This window comes from Embiotoca jacksoni, unplaced genomic scaffold (assembly GCF_022577435.1).
Source record: "Embiotoca jacksoni isolate LCO1_2020_lvr unplaced genomic scaffold, fEmbJac1.0.p SCAF_13, whole genome shotgun sequence".
Classification (NCBI taxonomy): domain Eukaryota; kingdom Metazoa; phylum Chordata; class Actinopteri; family Embiotocidae; genus Embiotoca; species Embiotoca jacksoni.
This window is the reverse complement of record NW_027185263.1, coordinates 9461696-9480909: the sequence shown is the minus strand read 5'-3', so window position 1 is coordinate 9480909 and position 19214 is coordinate 9461696. Positions and strand designations below refer to the sequence as shown.

Here is a 19214-nt window from a genome sequence, read left to right as displayed (position 1 = left end):
AGTTAAGCTAACAACCCTGTGATCAACTGAGCTGCTGCAATTGATGGATGGCATTCAACATTCAATCAGCAGATTTTCTCGAATGTTTTTCCTACTCAGTGAGTACCTGCAATGTTTCCCACCTGCATCCCCCTCATCAACTGTACAGCGAATCAAATCAACACCTCAGATTTATGAACTTCTTTTCATCTGTCAGTCACCATTTGTTGGACTGCCACAATGGACCTTTTTTTTTTTTTTTACAACAATATACTTGGGAGAAATCCAGAAACTTTATTATGAGTTCAAGACTTATCTTCTAGTCATGCAAATGGAAGAATAATTTGCACTAATGTAGTCAATGAAAATGGTTTCAAAATTGGTCCAAAAATCTTTTGTGTGCTGTGCGTTTACCATCCTCACCTGCGCTGCCTCTGGGGCATGCAAACTGCTCCTCTTCCTCTTCCTCTCCTCCGTCGATCATCTCCTCGGTGCTGGTCAGATGCTCCTGGCTCAGGTCAGACAGAGAGAACTCCAGGCTGTCTTCTCTCCACATGTCTGCCGACTTCGACCGCTTTTTTTTAAAACTCCCTTCCTCTCGAGGGCCCTCCGTCATTCGCTGGAGGTACCTTTCCTCTCCCATAACGTCTCCCTCCCCCTCCCCCATTGAGTCCTCTCCTCCATCCTGAGCCACAGTGTCTGCCTCTGACGTCTCCGGAGTTGGCGTCGCTAATGGGTCGTCATCGTGCTGATAGGACTCCGGCCTCATTGTCATGGCAACGCGTTGTGTCCAGTGAGGGTTGATACCAAAGTTTCCAAACTCATCTGCTGCGTTAAAAAGTTCCAGTCCGTTCTCTGCTAAGGATTGTGGGATGCTTGGGGTGCTGGAGGAGCGAGTTGAGGCTTCAGAGTTTCTGTGTTCCTGTTTCACTGATGAAGAGTGCCTTGAGCGCCGGGTGATCGGCTGCTTGCTGGTGAGGCGGAATGAGCGGGACGTGTGCTTACGGGAGAGATGTCCCGTCACATCACCATAGAAACCACTATTCCCATTCTGACTCTCCACATTTCCCATGATTCAACTGTGGAATTAGGAAGACATTTCTGTGAAACAATGTTCCCATTCTCCTTTAATTTAGGCTGGAACTAATTCTTATAAGCTCAGACGTTGGGGACTTTAAAAAATATATATTTACTGATCTCTGGCATATCTGTGACGTATATATCATGTCTGCATTTATTAACTGGGACATGAATTACCTAAATTCATACTTGGCAGCAATCTGAACAAGATTTATGCCTGTACTTGCATTCATTAAGATTATCAACCTCTCACTAAGTCAATGACACCATTTTCAAGATTCAAAACACACAAAGACAGAATTTCTTTGGTTAGAGGCTTACAAACAACATAAAAACACACCTATGAAACACTCATAAAGTAGCATGAAAGCACAATCAGTACCATTGATAAGAGAGAGCATGGCTGCAATAGTTCATTAAATGTTGTCATATCTAGTGAAAACAAAATAGCAAACAAACAATGAGCCTCAAACCACAAGGTGGAGAGCCCCACATCCAACTTCTAACAGTTGGTGTTCCACATCCATCTTTTGCTTTATAATTGAGTGAATAGTATCAAATGTACAGGGAGCAGCATAGATTTCAGACAACATGTATCTGCCAGCTGTTTGTAAATGATCTTTTATTCACTGATTCAATTTACTTTGTATGTGGGCTGGTGGCTTTGGGGAGCGCAGGCAAATCAACACAAGAACACACTTTGAGTGTGACTAAAAGTACTGAGTGTAGACTTTTTAAAGAAATACGAATAGAAAACACATTGCATTGTCCTTTCAGGTGGGGGAGATATCAAGCCTTAATACTTGTTAAAGTTAAGTGTCTGTGGCCAAAGCTGCCAAATCTGTCTTTATAATCTTTATTGATTAAAGCCAGTACTATACTTTCCATGTCTGCGAGGGTCCTCATGACCTAAATATCAACACTAACACGTAGGTTCTGTGTGGAGACTCCTCCAATTTGTTGTGACAGTGCACACTTGCCAGCGCAGCAACTACGCTAAAGACATCAACGGCAATTGCAGTGAAAAATGGATGCTGAATTTGAAGAGAGGATGTGTGAAGGGATCCATCACATCTCTACAATGAATCTTCAAAGAACTAGAATAAGGATCAAATGTCCAACAATTTGTAAAGGGAAACCGAGAGGGAAGGCCAAGTTTGGGAATACATCTCCCTGCAGACACAAATCTATCGCTCATGTGTGGATTCAGACTTCAGAAGGTACTGTAAACAGAACTACTACGCATCTGTGGTGTCTACAAGTGCATGCGTCTACCAGTGAGTATATCCAGGCCTTCATTCATTACTGAGGGGCTTGTCCTTTAATGACATTGTCAGAAACATATAAGGCACTCGCCTGCAATCTAAACAAAGCTGGATCCTGCAAAAAGGTTGAAAGGTTGAAGATCTTAGAAAAGATTCTGCTCTAGGATTTATATTGTGATCTGACAAACGATTAACTGTGCTAAATGTTTCCTATATCACAAGCAGTTATAACTGGAAACGTCCATTACTGTGATACAAGAGTGAGTATCATTTAATGGCTCATTAACTAACGTTGGTGGGTTAAAACTCAGTGAACGCCTTGGGTACTTAAACTGTCAGGCAAATGAGATCAGGTGTCCAAATCGGTGGACATTCCTATGCTAGTTTTTGGCTACTTTTAATGGACTTTGTTGTTTGTTAATTTGCTCTGTGCAGCACACTCAAATGGGGTAGGACAAGGACAAAAGAAAGTATGCTAATAACTTATTTAGAGCATAAAGACAGCTCACACAGTGTCCCATGTTTCCTGGTTTGTCTCATTAAACTACTCAAAATGCATCAAAATTTTCCCTTTACTTTTTTAGCGACTACAAACACTTTTTCATTTTTAAATGCCTAAAGTCCTAATTTTCCTTTGTTTCTAATTTAAGTCTTGCAAATCGCATTACAAATCTCTAAATGTTGCCTGATTAAAGTCTTCTGCACAGTGCACTTTTGACAGTGATGAATGACTGTCGGCTTGTTGGGCATTTCTTACTGCAGCACTTTTCTCCCTTAGTGGTGTTAAAATTATGCATCAGACAGATTCCCAAGAGGCTTCAAACGATCAAAGAAATCAGATTTGGCTGCATTCTGTTGATCATGAAGTTATCGCAGCGGCCTGCTTCATTTCATGCTCCGTGTTACACAAGCACATGAAACTGCTGAGTCAACTGCTGTCAGATCGGTTCGTCCTCTGTGAGTCACACAGCATCAAACCCACACCATCAGGTTCTCAGTGTGGGCTCAAACTTCAGAGACACTGACAAATAATTTGTCTTCATATGTGGACTATCGAGCCTTAAAAACACAAGCTTTGTTTCCATGAAAAATCGACCAACTTGTGATGATTGGGGCAGTGCCGGGACACCACGGTGTAAGAGCTGTGGTTACCTATGGTTAAGCAGCCGCATCACCGGTTTCCTCACATCAGTGCTGCGTCATCTTTCACCGACCGCATGATCCTTCAAACAACCTCATAGGCTGGTGTCAGTTTGCCCTGTGAGAAACAACAACAGAGAGAAGTGTTTTAGTGGCACTCTTACAACTTCAAAGTGACCGGATGTGTCAAACGCGCACAGAGGAGACAAGCAAAGACGAGAAGAGGAAGGAGCTATACTGCAGCAGGACCTGCCAGGTGTGCTACATAAAGCAGGTGGAGTAAAGTTGGGAGTAAAGCTATGAAGCGCCCTAGAAAGGGAGTTTAGAGAATGAGATGTACACAATGAAAGGCAATAAACACAGCATCAAATACACACACATGCACAGCGCTCATCTGAAACAAAGCACAGAGGTATTGTCTGAGCCTGAGGGTGTGTGTGTGTGGGGGGGGGGGGGGGGGGGGGGCTCACAAACAACCACAGTTTCTTTGAATTCTACCCTGAAACTCCTTGCCCACCTGACACCACACAGCCATGTATGGGCATGTGCACAAACCATTTTGGGAAAACACCCCTCATCTCCCTGTAGACAAAGAGAAGTGAGCGCACGCGCACACAAACACTCACACACTGTTGGTAAAATGACAGAAGATAAAAGAAGCTATGGAGTATGATTTTCTGCTTAAGACTCAATTAAATGATCCTTGCCAACACGACCTAATTTTCTCTAATACCAGCCCTGAGCCGCTTAGGGTAGACCAAGATTTCCATAATGTGCTAGGTATTGTGCATGAAGGTATGCAAGAGCCAGAATGCCTGCTTGTGTGCAGATATTTTCAGTTCTCAACCAGTGCTGTTTTCACTCAAAACAAAGCAGATATTATCGATGATCTTGATCAGTTCGTCAGGATTCAGAAGCAGATGTTCGACTACCTGCTGCCCTCAATGCTCCAAACACAGCAATTGTCAGATTTGACTGGTGTGAGAAGCCAATAAGCAGGAAAATGATGGAAGAGAATTGTTCTTATTCTTCTGTAAAAAAACAAGAATAAGACAGCCTTTATCAGTTAAAAAGCAGATGGCCATCAGCACAGGCTCTGTTTAGAGCCTTCACATCTGGTGAGTCATTTTACACAGACATTTCTTTTTTTTTTTTTCTTTTTTTTTTTTTTATTCAAATGCAAAAGAAGCTTCTACAGTGCTGGAATGAGTAAAATCTTACTTTCACCAAACTTTGACTGCAGCTGCTATTTTTATTATGTATGTTATCGGATTATTGTTGCTAACCAGATAACGCTGTTGATTTGTTTATTCCCCGGGCAGAAACACCATAAATCAACTGTATTATAGTTCTGTGAAAAGACAAAAATGATAGTTCAGAAAAGGAGAAGTAGAAAGGGCCTTTCATGGAAAAAAAGAACAGTGTTTTGTTCCACTAGTCAACTCTGCCACTGCACCATGCCAGCATGTGTGTTCATGTATTTAAAATGCAGCACCTTTTCGCCCCAGCTGTGCAAAGCTGTTATATAAGCCTAACTCGACCCCGAAACTTCTCCTCCTCCTCCTCTAACCCTTTATTTCACATGTCTCCTCCATCCTTTCTGTCCTGATGAGGCCGACCCATGTGATCTCCACCCCGATCTCCAGCCCCCACCCCAAAACAAGCAGAAACACATGATGCACACACACTGCTGAATATTTATTTTGGAGCTCGTCCTGCTTTCCTTTTTCAATTTAAAATCGGAGTACGTTTTTGACAAAAACACAGGACCTCATCATCTAAATGATTTAGTTTGTGAATATGTATGAGTAGAGAGAAATAACCCACTCTTAAAAGACAGCTGTCCACACACACAATCACACACAAATATACAGCATTTGGTTTGTAAAAAAAACAACAAATGCAGGTGTTTTACTGTTGATGACCCTTTCATTGACTGTGCATTACTGTTGCCCAGCCATATAGCGCACTCTGTGTCTCAGTCTAGTGAAGGGGAGGTGAAAAACACACAGGCCAAACAAACAAACCAATCCTGTCTGACACAACACAGGGGAAATCAAACCACTGCCTTTCCTCTGGCTGTGTACCGTCCAAAATGTTTAGTCTCCCGTGTAGAGCAGAGAGGTGAGGCAAGGCTGGAGGCAAAACACATGAGGAGTGAGGGCGCTGAGGTTGGTAAAGACAGAGAAGGGAAAAGGAGACAAAAAAAATATATCGGGGTACTGTGCTATGAATAGAAGTTTGATAGGGAAAAGTGAGAGAAAACGGGGAGGAAGAAAATACAGAATGTGAACGAGAGACAGGGGGAGATAAAGAGAGAGAAATTGGGAGGTCCTATTGTTGCTGAGCTTTAAGTGGATAAGTAGACATGTGCTGTGTCTGCCTCTCTTCAGGCTTAATTGAGGGAGCCGAGACAAAAGGGGAAACATAATTATTCTCTCTCTTTCTCGCAGCCTCTCATTTGCGGAGTATATTAACACGTTGAGAGAGTGTATTAACACAATGGCCTGTGCAACAGCAGCCGAAGCATCATTACCATGCAGACATGCCCACTCACAGAGAGAACACACACACACATACACACCTACACACACACACACACACACACACACACACACACACACACACACACACACACACACACACACACACACACACACTGAGAGAGAAGGGACAAAGAACAATGTTGAAGAAAACAAAATTCCATACTGGTTAAATGCAACTTTAACAAAATATTAAGACCCTAAACTTCATTTTAAACCCTATATTTGATTTATATTTGCTAAATTCGTCACAACCAACATGTTCAAAGAGCAGATGTGCTCTTTTTTGAGCAAAGAGGGGAAAGCACCTCTGGCTGAGTCTAAATCCCAAAATCAGAGCGAGACAAAGACGACGCTGACCGTTGCACTGGGACTGGATGAGCCATTTAACAACTGAACTGGAGCTGTCAAACCCATATTGCCACATCGCAACGGCCGAATTAGAAAAGATGCTCAACACCTATAGGCCCTCACGTCTATCACCTAACACATGAACAAATGACACCCATACACATATGCAAGCTGGTACTTTTCTCCGGCACACACTGGAGTACAATGGCATAAAGGCAGACATGCTTCCAGTCACACACCTGCACGATCCCAGGAGAAATATGAGCCAGTTTTCCGCGCACACGCATGCTCTCACGCTCTTTGGAAAAATACCAAAGGCCTGTCAGAACAGCCATGGAGCAGGCACACCCTACTTCCCCTTGCCAGTCTTTTTATCTCTGCACCTGTCTCACAACTCCACCCAACATGACACACAACTCAGCTCTGCACACTCAAACCACACATACGACATGGATGTGCACTTCTGTGCTGTGAATGAAGCCAAACAAAACATGTCTCATCACTGTCATAGTCTAGACCACATTCTGTAGGGGCTGTTAAAGTCAGACACTTGTTTTAGATTCTGAAATAACTAAGCATTTTTATTAAACGAAATCATTCCCCCAAGGACTGGTGCAGTATTTTTTTTTTTTACAGTACACTACCAATGTAGAACTTAAATGGGCTGTAACTTTGCACAAGAGCATTGTAGTGAAAATGACTACCAGAATTTGTTTAATTTAATTTCAGAACTGCTGTCTTTATCTCTTGCTGTACATTAAATTATTTAAATTATTTGAACAGGATCCACAAAGAAAGCAAGTTATCACTTGTCTTTTTAAAGACTTTGAGTCATGAGGTTTCATTTGGTGCACCGTGTGTTTCATTGTGGAATGAAGTGTTTTAGTCTTGAAGTATTGAAATGATTTGTAGCACAATAATACCTGCATTTCCATCCAGTAGTCACTGTTACACATCAGCAGCAAAGACCTAGCATGTTGTATCCAGACCCAAATTCAATGCGTGAATATATGGGTCTGGGTAGGCTCCGTAGAAAATGTTTTCATCCTTCCATCGTGGGTGTAGATCTTGGGTTCATTTTAACAAATTAGCATGTCCAAAAGACAAGACAGTTTCTGTCAGTGCTAAAACATTTTTTAGGACTTTAAAAGCCTGGATAGAACCCTTTAGATTTGCCTAATCCAAAGACTAAATACTAATGCAATTAATGATGTTACTAGTAGCCAATATTGCTAGAACTTCACATTTCAAGAGACATTTCAAGAGTAGTATTTAAGGCCGTGTTTCATCCTTATCACCCAGTGGTGTTTTTGTCTTTGTAACTACTGACTTGGCAAAAAAAATGGTTGAAAAAAATTCCAACCAGTACTGAAGACTGCAACAGTGGTGACCAGTATAGACACTGGTGTAACCAGAGAAGCTCCCAGCTTGACTCGGCTCTCTGACCTTTCTCCACACCCTTAAGCCACGACCACCCCCCAGCAAGCTTCAAAAAAATACATGACGCAGTCGCTGGACTCACCCTTCCCTTAGGCCTTTTCCCGCACTTTTCACATTTCTCAAATTGTTACTGTGCCCCCTCCCACTATGCAGGGAGTGAAGTCACTGAGGTTTACACCGTCTCTGTGGCGTAAACAACTTTGTGGAAGGGCAAAAGTTAATTCCCAAACAAGTCAAAATAGACTTCATGGGAGTCTAGCAAAAGGCTTTATCAGAGCGTCTCCACACTTCCCTGTTTTGCATACACACCTGCGCATACCTACAAATATACACACAAACACACCTGCGACCATGCTTGCATGTACACTGGGGATTCCTTGTTGTTGTTTACGCTGAGCAAATCTGCTTTTAAAGATAACAAACACACCGTGAATAACATGGGAATAAGGCCTCGATGCAGGAAGGCTCCTGGTCCAACAAAATAAGGATCGGGGGCTTATTCCTGAGTGCGTGTCTGCACAGGCACACCTAGGTGTGTGTGCATTGTTCACATCTGAGGAGGAACTATCTATCTAATGCCGAGTGAAGAGTCAGATATGCTTGGAAACATCCCATTGTAGAGATGGGAGCGCACACTCCGCTGCACTCCCACAGTCCCTCAGAGACAGGGCCGTCTGAGACATCACCAGCAGAATTCCCTGGAAGAGGGAGATTAGCTTCTTATTCATCCTTTCGGGATCTGACAAGGCACGCGCCACCTCCCCCCACTCTGAGCTTAAACACACACATGCACATACACAAACATTGTGCCTGCAAGCACGAGTCGCGGCTGCTCTTTAAATCAAACATTAATTTATTTTAACTGGTGAGAGACAAATTGTAATTCCTTCCTGAAGAACGATTTCGTTTCGAGACCACGGAGGCAAAGCATAAAAATGACAGAACAAAGTGGAGTGGGAGGAAATGAGATGATTGTTATCCATCTACGATGGATCCCCTCTATATGTCATCTCCTAACAGAGAAGTGGAGAAAGAGTTTAGGATTGTGTTATAGATGGAGCAAAGCAAATTCACGGACAGTCCCTGGACAAATGAAGCATGTGACAGAGAGTGAAGAAAGTAAGAGAAACTACATACAAATTTAAGAAAACAGACTAAAAACAGATGGAAAGAGATGGCCTTATGGTGCATCATATAGTCTGTAAAATGACACAAGATTTTAGATTTTGGGTCAGTGTGGCAGCCGAAGACCAAGTCAAGAAAAAGAAAAAAGGGCAGTGGTATTCACTGCCAGCCAATTCCCTCCACTTGGCTCCTCAAGTGTCACTAACCTCATTAAACACGCTCCTCCATCTTTCCAGGAGCTTACGCTGCACGCTCCTTAACTCAGATTTCAGCTGACTGTCTCTGCAGCATGGAGCAGTCAGGGATTACCATATTTTAAAGAAAAAAAATCTCCTACCACAAGTCCTCTATTGAGTGAGAGGCCCATGAGAGTCAATGACTGTGTGTATAGCTTTTTCATGCTGCTGCTGCTGCTAGAGTGCAACCTAAACTAGTCCCTGTATGAATTGAAAGACAGGGAACCCCATAATCTAAACCTCCCATTATGATTTTTAAAGATGTGCATTTTAATGGGAGGCTTTTACACTAGATGATTAGTGCACTCCATTCTCCTAAGGTCAAGATCAAGGCATGTCAGCCTTAATTAAATCCTTCCTGGACTTCTGTTGTAGGTTAATATGCCTCTTGAAATCCTCTTATTGATAGAGTACAATCCTACAGTGCAGCAGGTTGAATAGCATTTGAAAAAAATTGCTGTTTGTTAAATTTGAATAATCATCTCCCCTTTTTGCCACACCCCAATCAACATCCGCTCATTCTTCCTGATGAAACAGTGATTGCGCAGACAATCGGCTCGCAGTCATCAAGAACAATCAGCTGAATATTCATGTGGTAATTTTCTGTTCCAAGTATGTGAGAGGCACTTAAAGGAGTGTTGTTTAACTATCCAGGAGAAGTGGGATGAGATGTTGTCTGTGCTTCATATTCAGCCAGTAAGTGCAGAAACCCTGTGGGGCGAGACGTAGCCTGGGGGAGGAGTAGCTGGGAGAGTATAAATAATAATAAGAAATACATTAAAGAAGAAGAAGAAGAAGAAGAAGAAGAAGAAGAAGAAGAAGAAGAAGAAGAGGAGTGGTGTGCGTACATGGAAGAAGAAACTCTAACACATGCGTTTCCAGATCTGTAGCCAATATTGAGCTTTTATTAAACAGAAGTTATCGAAAGACAATATTATTTTTTACTATCACTGTCAATACTCCTGTGATTTAATCAGCACAAAACTACAAACTAAATGATTATTATTGTTTTAATTAGTTCAACATTAAAATAAGTTAATTGGTTGCGTTTCCTTTCGTCACTTATGCACACACTGGACTCCTGTGCTGTTTGTTTTATTAGATTATTTTCTATGATTACACTGTGATGTGAGCAAGTTGTCCTGTTTTTTGACAAATTCCTCTCATCTCAGTTGACATGGCAATAAAGTGATGAAGTGTGGCTGGGCCGGTCTGTAAAGAGCGGTTAAGCTTGAAATCATCAGATAGTTTACCACATTAACTGAATAAGGCTGTTTCATGACAATAAAACCTATTTAATCTTTGTGCGAAAACAAAGGGTATGTCTGAAAATTGGTTTTATTTATCTTGCCAATAATAGTCAAATTGAAACATAATTTTAGCATCAGATTCTATCTTCAGAAAGCCATGTCAGTTGAACCATGGCATCGCCACAAAGTCAGACATCCATACATACAGTATAAACACCTGCAGACCAACTCAGACAGGTTTGAAGGGAGCTCAATTGTCGGGTAATACTTCTATTCCGCTCTGCGCCGGCTTAAAGGACAGTGAAATAACAGGGTGGCTGAGTGGGCGAGAGAGAGGGATAAGAGGGGGTTTTAGGCAAAGGTAGAATGATTGAGGTGGGAGGTTGAGACAGGGGGATGGGATGAGAGCGGCAAGAGAGGCTGGAGAAAAAAAAAGATGATGGTGTTGAAAAGGGGGATGAGAGGCTGTTAATGCGATGTGGAAGCTGGTGGAATCGAGTGTTGGGCCACAGGTAGGCAGATGAATGATGTGTGCTGAGGTGGAAGGAGACATGAGAGGTAAAGAGGTGGAGTGGTGCTGATAGGTCCTGAGGGGCTGATAGAGATAGATGTTGTGTCAGTTGAAAGTAGGGCAGATGTGAACAGGCCAGGTTTGTTGTCAGTAACGATATGTCTGGAAGACTATCTGGGGAGTCACTGAAGAGGTTTCAGTCTGTGAGAAAGATAAAGGCCAGTTTAAGGCAGAAATGGTTGCTTGCTATTGTTTTTATAATGAAGCTAAAATATTGCTAAATTTAAAAAAAAAAAAAAAAAAGAGCTGAAATTGTCTTCACTAATCTATTTTTGTGGTTCCTGCTATATTTTTGAAGAAAAAAAGGACTATTTTCACATAATGCAAATTTACTGTGATTAACCAAAGTAATCTATTAGTTTGATTGAGTTGTTTAGAAAAGGTTTTACCAGGGAGCAAGAGAGATGCTGTGGCATAACAACAGGACAGGTGAGGAGAAGGGAAGTAGAGAGGGTGCCATGGGAGAGGAAGAAAGATGAAGAGAAGAGATGGTATAGAAACACAGAGGCAAAACAAAGCATGAACCTGACAAGAGGTGATGCAGGTAATGTTATGAAAGATGTTCACAGCAGAGGAATGGGCAGCACAGAGTATGTCTGGAGGGAGGTGGGGGAGGGGACCAGCAGGATGTGGAAGGGGAAGTTATCTTACTGCATCCCTGCACCTGAGTCAACAGAGGTGCTTGCAAACAAAGTGGGAGACGGGAGACAAAGCACTGCAGTGAAAGACGGGGTTAAGAAATGCTCAGCAAGAATGTGATGGACAAACACCAGCAGCTCACTGTGCTGTGTCTCTTGCTCTCAGGTGGACACCAAAATAATACAGTATAGTTCTGGGGTACAAAAGACCATAGCATACCGCTGAAACGGAAGAAAAATACCATATAAAATGAAAAAACATATTTGTATTTACTGACTTAAAAAAAAAAAATAAAACTTAAAGACTATGGAGAAAAATAACAGATGTTACCCGAAGTTGAAAGAACTACAGTATATATGAAATTGGCATTAGAAGTCAAAGAACATTTGCAGGATGTTTTCAAGTGTCTTTCTCACATAAGATCTCCTGTTTCACAAGAGAAAATCATTCTCCTTTTTTGTGCATCTCACACACAAGCATAAACATAATTTACATGTGCAGTATGGTGTGACAAATTCAGAGAATGAAAGAGGAACTACACCCTGAATGTTGCCTTCAACGCAAACCACTGCAGTGATCTTAGCACACAATAGGTCAGCTTCCCACTCAGAGACACAAAGATTAAGATAAGGTCTAGACTAAAATACAACACAAGAGAAATTTGAACTGAAACTAATGATTATTTGTATCTGTCCATTTTCTATTGTATTGTCTGTTTTGTCTACAGCTTCAGCATGAGAATTTCTTCGTACATATTTTTTAGGTTTAATTGTTCTCAGGAAACCAAGCCCTTATGTCTGTGCTGATTGTATTCATAGACACATTTTAACATTACAACGACTTTTACTTAGACGCAAATAAGAAAAAGGGCAATATAACAAAGGTTGCGAAGCTAAAGAATAGAAAAAACATATGAAAACAAGTTATATCCCATAATGTTGTGTCAAATTAGCATGATGAACATTATGTATTTCAGAAAGAAAATCAGAATTTTCCATCTTTTAAAACAGTGTCTTTCTAAAACTTTAATTTTGTGTCATTAGAATTATGTTCATGCAGGTAAACTATCTATAATCGTTATCAAGATTGGTAAACCATTGCTGGCTATGAGGAATAAGGGTCTTTATAGTACTATTTTTACCAATGATTATGAGATTTATGGTGACAAACACCTGCGACAAGGATATCAACATGTCAGTGATGTGGCGTCTTTTCGGTGGATGGTGTTGGATGTAGGTCAATGGGTCCATTTCCTTAGAGTTGATCTCTTGTGCTGACTCGAGCTGGGGGGTTATTGTTTGGGCTCTGAGTGGCTACACTGAATAGAGCCTCCCCTCTCAGTGCATTAGTGACCTGTATACGCTCCACACGACTCACTGACATCTGAGTGCAGGCCTGAGGGGAGACGACAAAGACAACCTGACCACACACACACATATACACACATGTTCACGTGCCTAAGAGCTAACGCACCACAGGACAATAAAAAATAAAACCACACAGTCTGATAGAAACCTTGTAATGCACTCACCAGAGAATGTTTTTATCCTGAAAGAAACTCAATCTAAAGACCCAAAAAAATAAAAAATAAAAAATAAATCGAGTGCAGCTCTGCCCTTAAGCTTTCATGCTCGCTTTTGTCACTTTCACATATTCACATATTCACATACATATTTGCTCACACTTATAAATGCACACACAGGCTTTTTCGACCGCCTTGTAATATCCCACAGCATCACTTCCAGGTCAACAAGCAGGAACATGAAGTGTGACTGCATGATGAGCACCGAGTCACTAGTCAGGTTGGCAGCTCTTTATGTAACTGGGTTGAAGGGGAAGATGGGGGTAAAGGAGGAAAGAAGAGGAGAGGCAATGGCTAAGTACCCTCTTTACTTTGCTTTAAATATGCAGTCATGTGGATGTAAAATTAGACTGAAAAACACATTCAGACACACACAGAAAGTAGGGAGCGCAAAGATTTCCAAGCAGGGATAAAAAAAAAGAGAGAGAGATCCCATGAAGGCCAAATCTTCCCAGTGCAAATAAAGCATAAACACAATCTTTGAAGATACTCTTTGCACTCCTGCAGTAATTCCTCCCTTAAATCCCTACTCAGCACTTCACACACACTCTCTCAGTTTCCTGTTCAAGTAACACGTCTTGTCTCTAAGCTTGTTTGCTTTCGTCCATCAAACCACACTTACTAACTCATCTTTTCACATTGTACTTCTTTAGAATGACATTGTCATTTTGTTTGCACGGCAAATATCCTGTATGTGTTGATTACTCAGGATAAAAAAAAACCTATAAATATTCATCTTTCTCTGCTTTGTTTCTTCTTTCTGTCTTCCTTCTTTTGAATTGAGGGCACCCCAGAAAAAATATGGAGCTGTAACCTTCTGCATAGAAAATAAGATGCATTCTCTCACACACACACACACACACACACACACACACACACACACACACACACACACATACAGACACATTTCTCCATCATCAGCTGGCACCAAGCGCTGTGATGTGTGGGCTGGAACGCAACACTGATCAGAGATAATGGGCAGACATGACAGCGATGGTAATGCTGTCGTCACGCCAAGAGAGGCAGGAAGGAGATATGTCGGGGCAAGAGACGGAAAGAGGGAGACAAAGATAGAAAGAGAGCAAGAGAGAAGGAGGGAGGGAGCAAGAGAAAGGAAGGAAAGGAGGGAGGAAGGAAGGAAGGAAGGAAGGAAGATACTCCCAATTCATCAGCAGGCACAGACAAAGGGGAGGAAATGAATGAGGGCAGATGCCAGCTCATGTCAGCTCTGAGACACCCCTCCCCCTGTCTGAACCCCCTCACAAATTAGAGGCATCCCTTCTGCCCCTCCTGCTCCTCTTGCATCTTGTTTTTCTTCTCATCAGGGGGTTGATGTTGAGGAGTGGGGTATGGTGTTCTTCACCTAATGTTCTGCATACCTCGGCTAACAACTCTCTTAGTCCTGCTCAACCAGACCAGTGACATTCGCAAACACAAGGAACACAAGGAAAGACGTCAGTCTGACATAATGTTCACACTGACTCATTCAGCCTCTCATGTCTTACACAATGTTCAATAGCTTCAAAAGCACACAGAGACACGTGCATACATCCTGACCACCTGCCTGGGAACTACTGCCTTAAATATATAATATACACTGCAAAGGGATTCCCTCTGCTACTGCATGCAACCATGACAGAATCTTAATTAGACACACTGAAACCAGAGAAAAGAAAACACATTTCAGTTTCCTTCCATTCTCAGCTGTCAATTTTGCCTTGGCTTTTCCCAAAACAGACTTTAACAGTATTTGTCTTCGACTGGGCTACGAGTGACAGCGGTGGGCGGAGAATTAGGAGAGTGAGAGACAGGAACGCACATACACAGTCAGAAGACAGACACACAGAGGAGCCACAGGCACGAAGTCAAACACAAACATTTAAACAGCTTGATTGCATGTGGGGAGATGGGCATGGGGGGGCCGAATAAGCCCCATATTTGCTTAACAGCAGAAATAGGCGGACCACTGAGGAACGAGGGATGAAGCATGTAGAAAAGCTACATTTATAAAATAGGAGAGGCAGACACACAAAGATGAGAGCGAGAGAGAGAGAGAGAGAGAGAGAGAGAGAGAGAGCTATCAACCCTTTCATGTAAATTGCATCATCCCCTTATCGTGCCTGCCACATGCTCATCAAACTGTATCTTACAGTATGTTTTGTGTAATATTTTGTTTGTCTGCTCTGCTACAAGGTCAGAAGAGTCGTATTCATCATAGTGGACAACGATGCGAGAGTATCTGCAGGAAGCCTGAGTTCCATCCATGTTGGTGGTGATGATTATCATTATTTTATATATGCATAATGTCATATTTAATGCATGAAGTGCATTATGAGCATTACAGATCAAAGGATAAGTATGACTTGGTGATTGGTATTTATAGTACTGATTATATCAAGGTTGCAGAATATCTACTATCACTTGGTGACTGTGTATGTGTGTGTGGGTTTACTGCATTCCTGTAATGACAGTGGGGAGGACAAATATCTATTATTGGAACCCATCTATCATCTGAAAACTAAGGAAACCCTTCCAACTTTAAAGTAAAGACTTGTTTGTTTGTTTTTTATTCATGTCAGAATAACTGTTGGAATTACTCTTCTTGTGGTTAAGGTTAAGGGCTTAAATGTAAGTGAATTCAACGTCCTCTCAAAAGACTCCTAAGTGTTTGGGTAAGGATGCTGAAAGTGTGTAAGAGAAAACATGTCGCTGCCCTATAGGTGAGCTGACTTAGCATGAGAGCAGTGTATCAATCTGGGTCAGTTTGTACACACACACACACACACACACACACACACACACACACACACACACACACACAATAGAACCACACATATACTTCACCCACAGGACTCACTTAACAAAGTCCCATCCCCCCATCTCCCCTCCCCTTAACGCTCACACACTATATTAGCTTACTGTACACAGAGCACATGGTTGTGCGGATGCACACACAGAGACGTATTTGTCCTCAACACACACTTGCACACGTAGTAAATGGACACACGTACACAAAAACCTGGATAAGCAGAGTGTAACAATATATGAGATAATGGCTTTCCCCTCCTCTTTCACTGCTCCCAGCTTTTGCAAAGTCTTTGTCAATTTGTCACACACATGCACGTGCACACACTCGCACCAGTTTTCACCTGCCACTGTAAATCCTTTCACGGATCACTTCCTCAAAACACCCTGCCAATATTGAACTTCCTCATGGCAGCAATTGAAGCAGTGAATTGTAGCAAGAAAAGATAATGCAAAGGAGACAAAAAGTATTCCTCAGTTAATCTGTACGGAATTTCTGAGTGACGTAGTGTTTAAGATACTCCAAAAAAAAATGCACTGTACCTGTTCAAGTTATTTTTAATGCACCAAACTGAAACCAAGGAGGAATGTTTATTTCTTCTTTCTTTGGTGAAGAAGCAAGAAGGTGAAGGAGGGGAATGGACAGCGGAGAGTTCGTGCCCTTTGACCCCCCATAATTATTTGGCTGTCTGGATGCCTGAAGATAGTCTTCAGGCATTCAGACCACACACACACATACACACATATACACACACACACACACACACACATATACACACACACACATATACACACACACACACACACACACACACACACACACACACACACACACACACACACACACACTTCCGTGACAGATGGTAAATATATCTACAGTTGGAGATAAAACTGCATAAAAAAACTTGTCCTTTTGTTCCAACTCTCTGCATCTGTCTTGTTGGCTTCTGCCTTTAAACTGCTGTTCCCTCAAGACTGAAAGTAGCTCCTGAGTCTCCCTCTTTGTCCATCAGGCCCTTCTTTAGCTGCTCTTTAGTTTGTTTCTCCTCTCCTCTGTTAATATTTCCACAAAACACACAGCACAGACACACACACATAAACACACAAAGTGGGCTAATGTCTTTATCAGATTCAGATCCGTCAGTTATTTTTCTTCATTTTGCATTATGATCCTTTGATGACATAACCAGAGATTTTGAGGACTGACTCCAGAGCGCAGAGGCTCTCTAATGAGCTTCAGACAGGCCACAATTACTCTAAGTGCCACTTGTTTTTTTTATCCAAGAGTGAGCGTAATCTCACTTTATCGCAAGTAATTTCATTTCTCTGTGTCTTATGTAAAAGCACACAATCAAATATGCGAGCTGCTACAGCATGCATGTTTGCCCTTTGAGCTGTGCAGTTTGTTCAGCGGCGTGGAAATGTCAGGTGCTGATAGTCCAGACGGCCGTTAAGGTATTTTGTTATCATCAATTTACCTCGGGTAGGAAATAAGGCAGTGTCCCAGCTGAGAGCATTAATGATTGATAAACTCTTTTCATTAACACACACACACACACACACACACACACACACACACACACACACACACATACACAATGGCCCATTCAGGATGGTTATTTGAACTAAACGTTTGCGAGGCTCTTTTCAGGAGCACAAGATTTTTGTCATACATAGTGTGTGTGTGTGTGTGTGTGTGTGTGTGTGTGTGTGTGTGTGTGTGTGTGTGTGTGTGTGTGTGTGTCTGTTTGTGAGAGAGGGAGTGAAAGAGTCATAAAGAGTGAGCCAGCAAGAGAAACAACAGCAAAACACCAAACAGTAGTATAGTATAACAGCAAACGGGAAAAGTCATACGTTGTGTTAGAAGGCTTGCGATCTTACAACACATTGGGGCATTGATACATACACACACATACACACACACACACACACACACACACACACACACACACACACACACACACACACACACACACACACAGCATGTATGACAAAAGTCTTGTGCTCCTGAGGAGGTCAGATGCAGACTTGTGGACTCCTCACTGGAACTTTGCCTCTGTGTCTCTCACACACAAACATTAACATTCAAATGGTGAAAAAATAATCTAATCTGTCTCTGACACTCACAAAGCATCCAAAACATCCTCCAAACAAGAAACACATCTCTTTACCTTCACTTAGGCTCCCAGTGTATCCCGTGTGTGGAACAGTTAATTCCCTGTGGTGGGTAAAACACACTCCGCACGTGTCCTCCTCTCCGAGAGCAAAGAGGGGAATCCTTGCATCAGTGAGACTTTACCCGGACTACAGAGCAGGGTTCCACTCTACACACACACACACACACACACACACACACACACACACACACACACACACACACTACAGCACATACTCACACATGCTGCCTCTTGCATGCTTAGACCAGACTGAAGGCTGAGTAGAGGGTGTGTGTGCGCTGCCTGAGTCTAAGCCCGTCCTCTTTTCTCTGGTTTCCCCTTCTCTCTCCCACATACACTCAGCCAGCCCTCCTCCTCCTCCTCCTCCTCTCATCGCCGCTCCCTCTCGCTCTCTTTCTCGCTCCAATTTCACCTCCCCTGGCTTGCCAATTGACTGCCAGCATGTGTGCTGGGTCTGTGCCTCTAAGCCTTTAGATGTCCCAGTCCTCTTTTTAATTGCTGGCTCTGTGGCCTCAAGTTCTACACAAACACAAAGACACACAGATACAGTGGGCAAGCACAGGCATGCACAAACACATAAGAATACAGGATAGGGAGGCTGTGGCTCAGACGGTAGAGTGGGTTGCGCACTAACTGGAAGGTTGATGGTTTGATCCCCAGCTCCTCCTGTCCACATGCCTAAGTGTCCTTGAGCAAGACACTGAACCCTAAGTTGCTCCCGATGGTGTACCATCAGTGTGTGAATGTACTCCTGATGGCGGCACGTTGCATGGTAACTCAGTCTCATTAGTATGGGTGAATGGAAAAAAACATGCCAAAGCGCTTTGAGACTGTAAGGTGATAAAGCGCGACACAACTACAGACCATTTACCATTTTACCAATACATGTGCAGACCCAAACACATTTGCCTGCAAGGAAATGTGGACGAACACAATAAAATGAAATGATAATAAGCCAAACCAACACACTGTGAAAAGTAAGCACGCAGGAAATGTTGTCTTAAATAAGTTGTAAGTATACTCCACAACAG

The 19214-nt window shown here is 42.3% G+C and overlaps 1 protein-coding gene across 1 annotated transcript in view; it reads right to left on the bottom strand.

Annotated features, from left to right (window-relative positions):
* tiam1a (TIAM Rac1 associated GEF 1a) overlaps nt 1-18453 on the bottom strand; it is a 54874-nt gene extending 36421 nt beyond the window's left edge. Inside the window, exons 1-3 of the mRNA XM_069146329.1 lie at nt 18178-18453; nt 3477-3582; nt 403-1058 (exon numbers count right to left, since the gene is read on the bottom strand). Of these exons, the coding sequence (XP_069002430.1) occupies nt 403-1051 (649 nt within the window). The 5' untranslated portion in view covers nt 1052-1058; nt 3477-3582; nt 18178-18453. The remainder of the gene's footprint in view (nt 1-402; nt 1059-3476; nt 3583-18177) is intronic.
* Nucleotides 18454-19214: the final 761 nt, after the last annotated feature.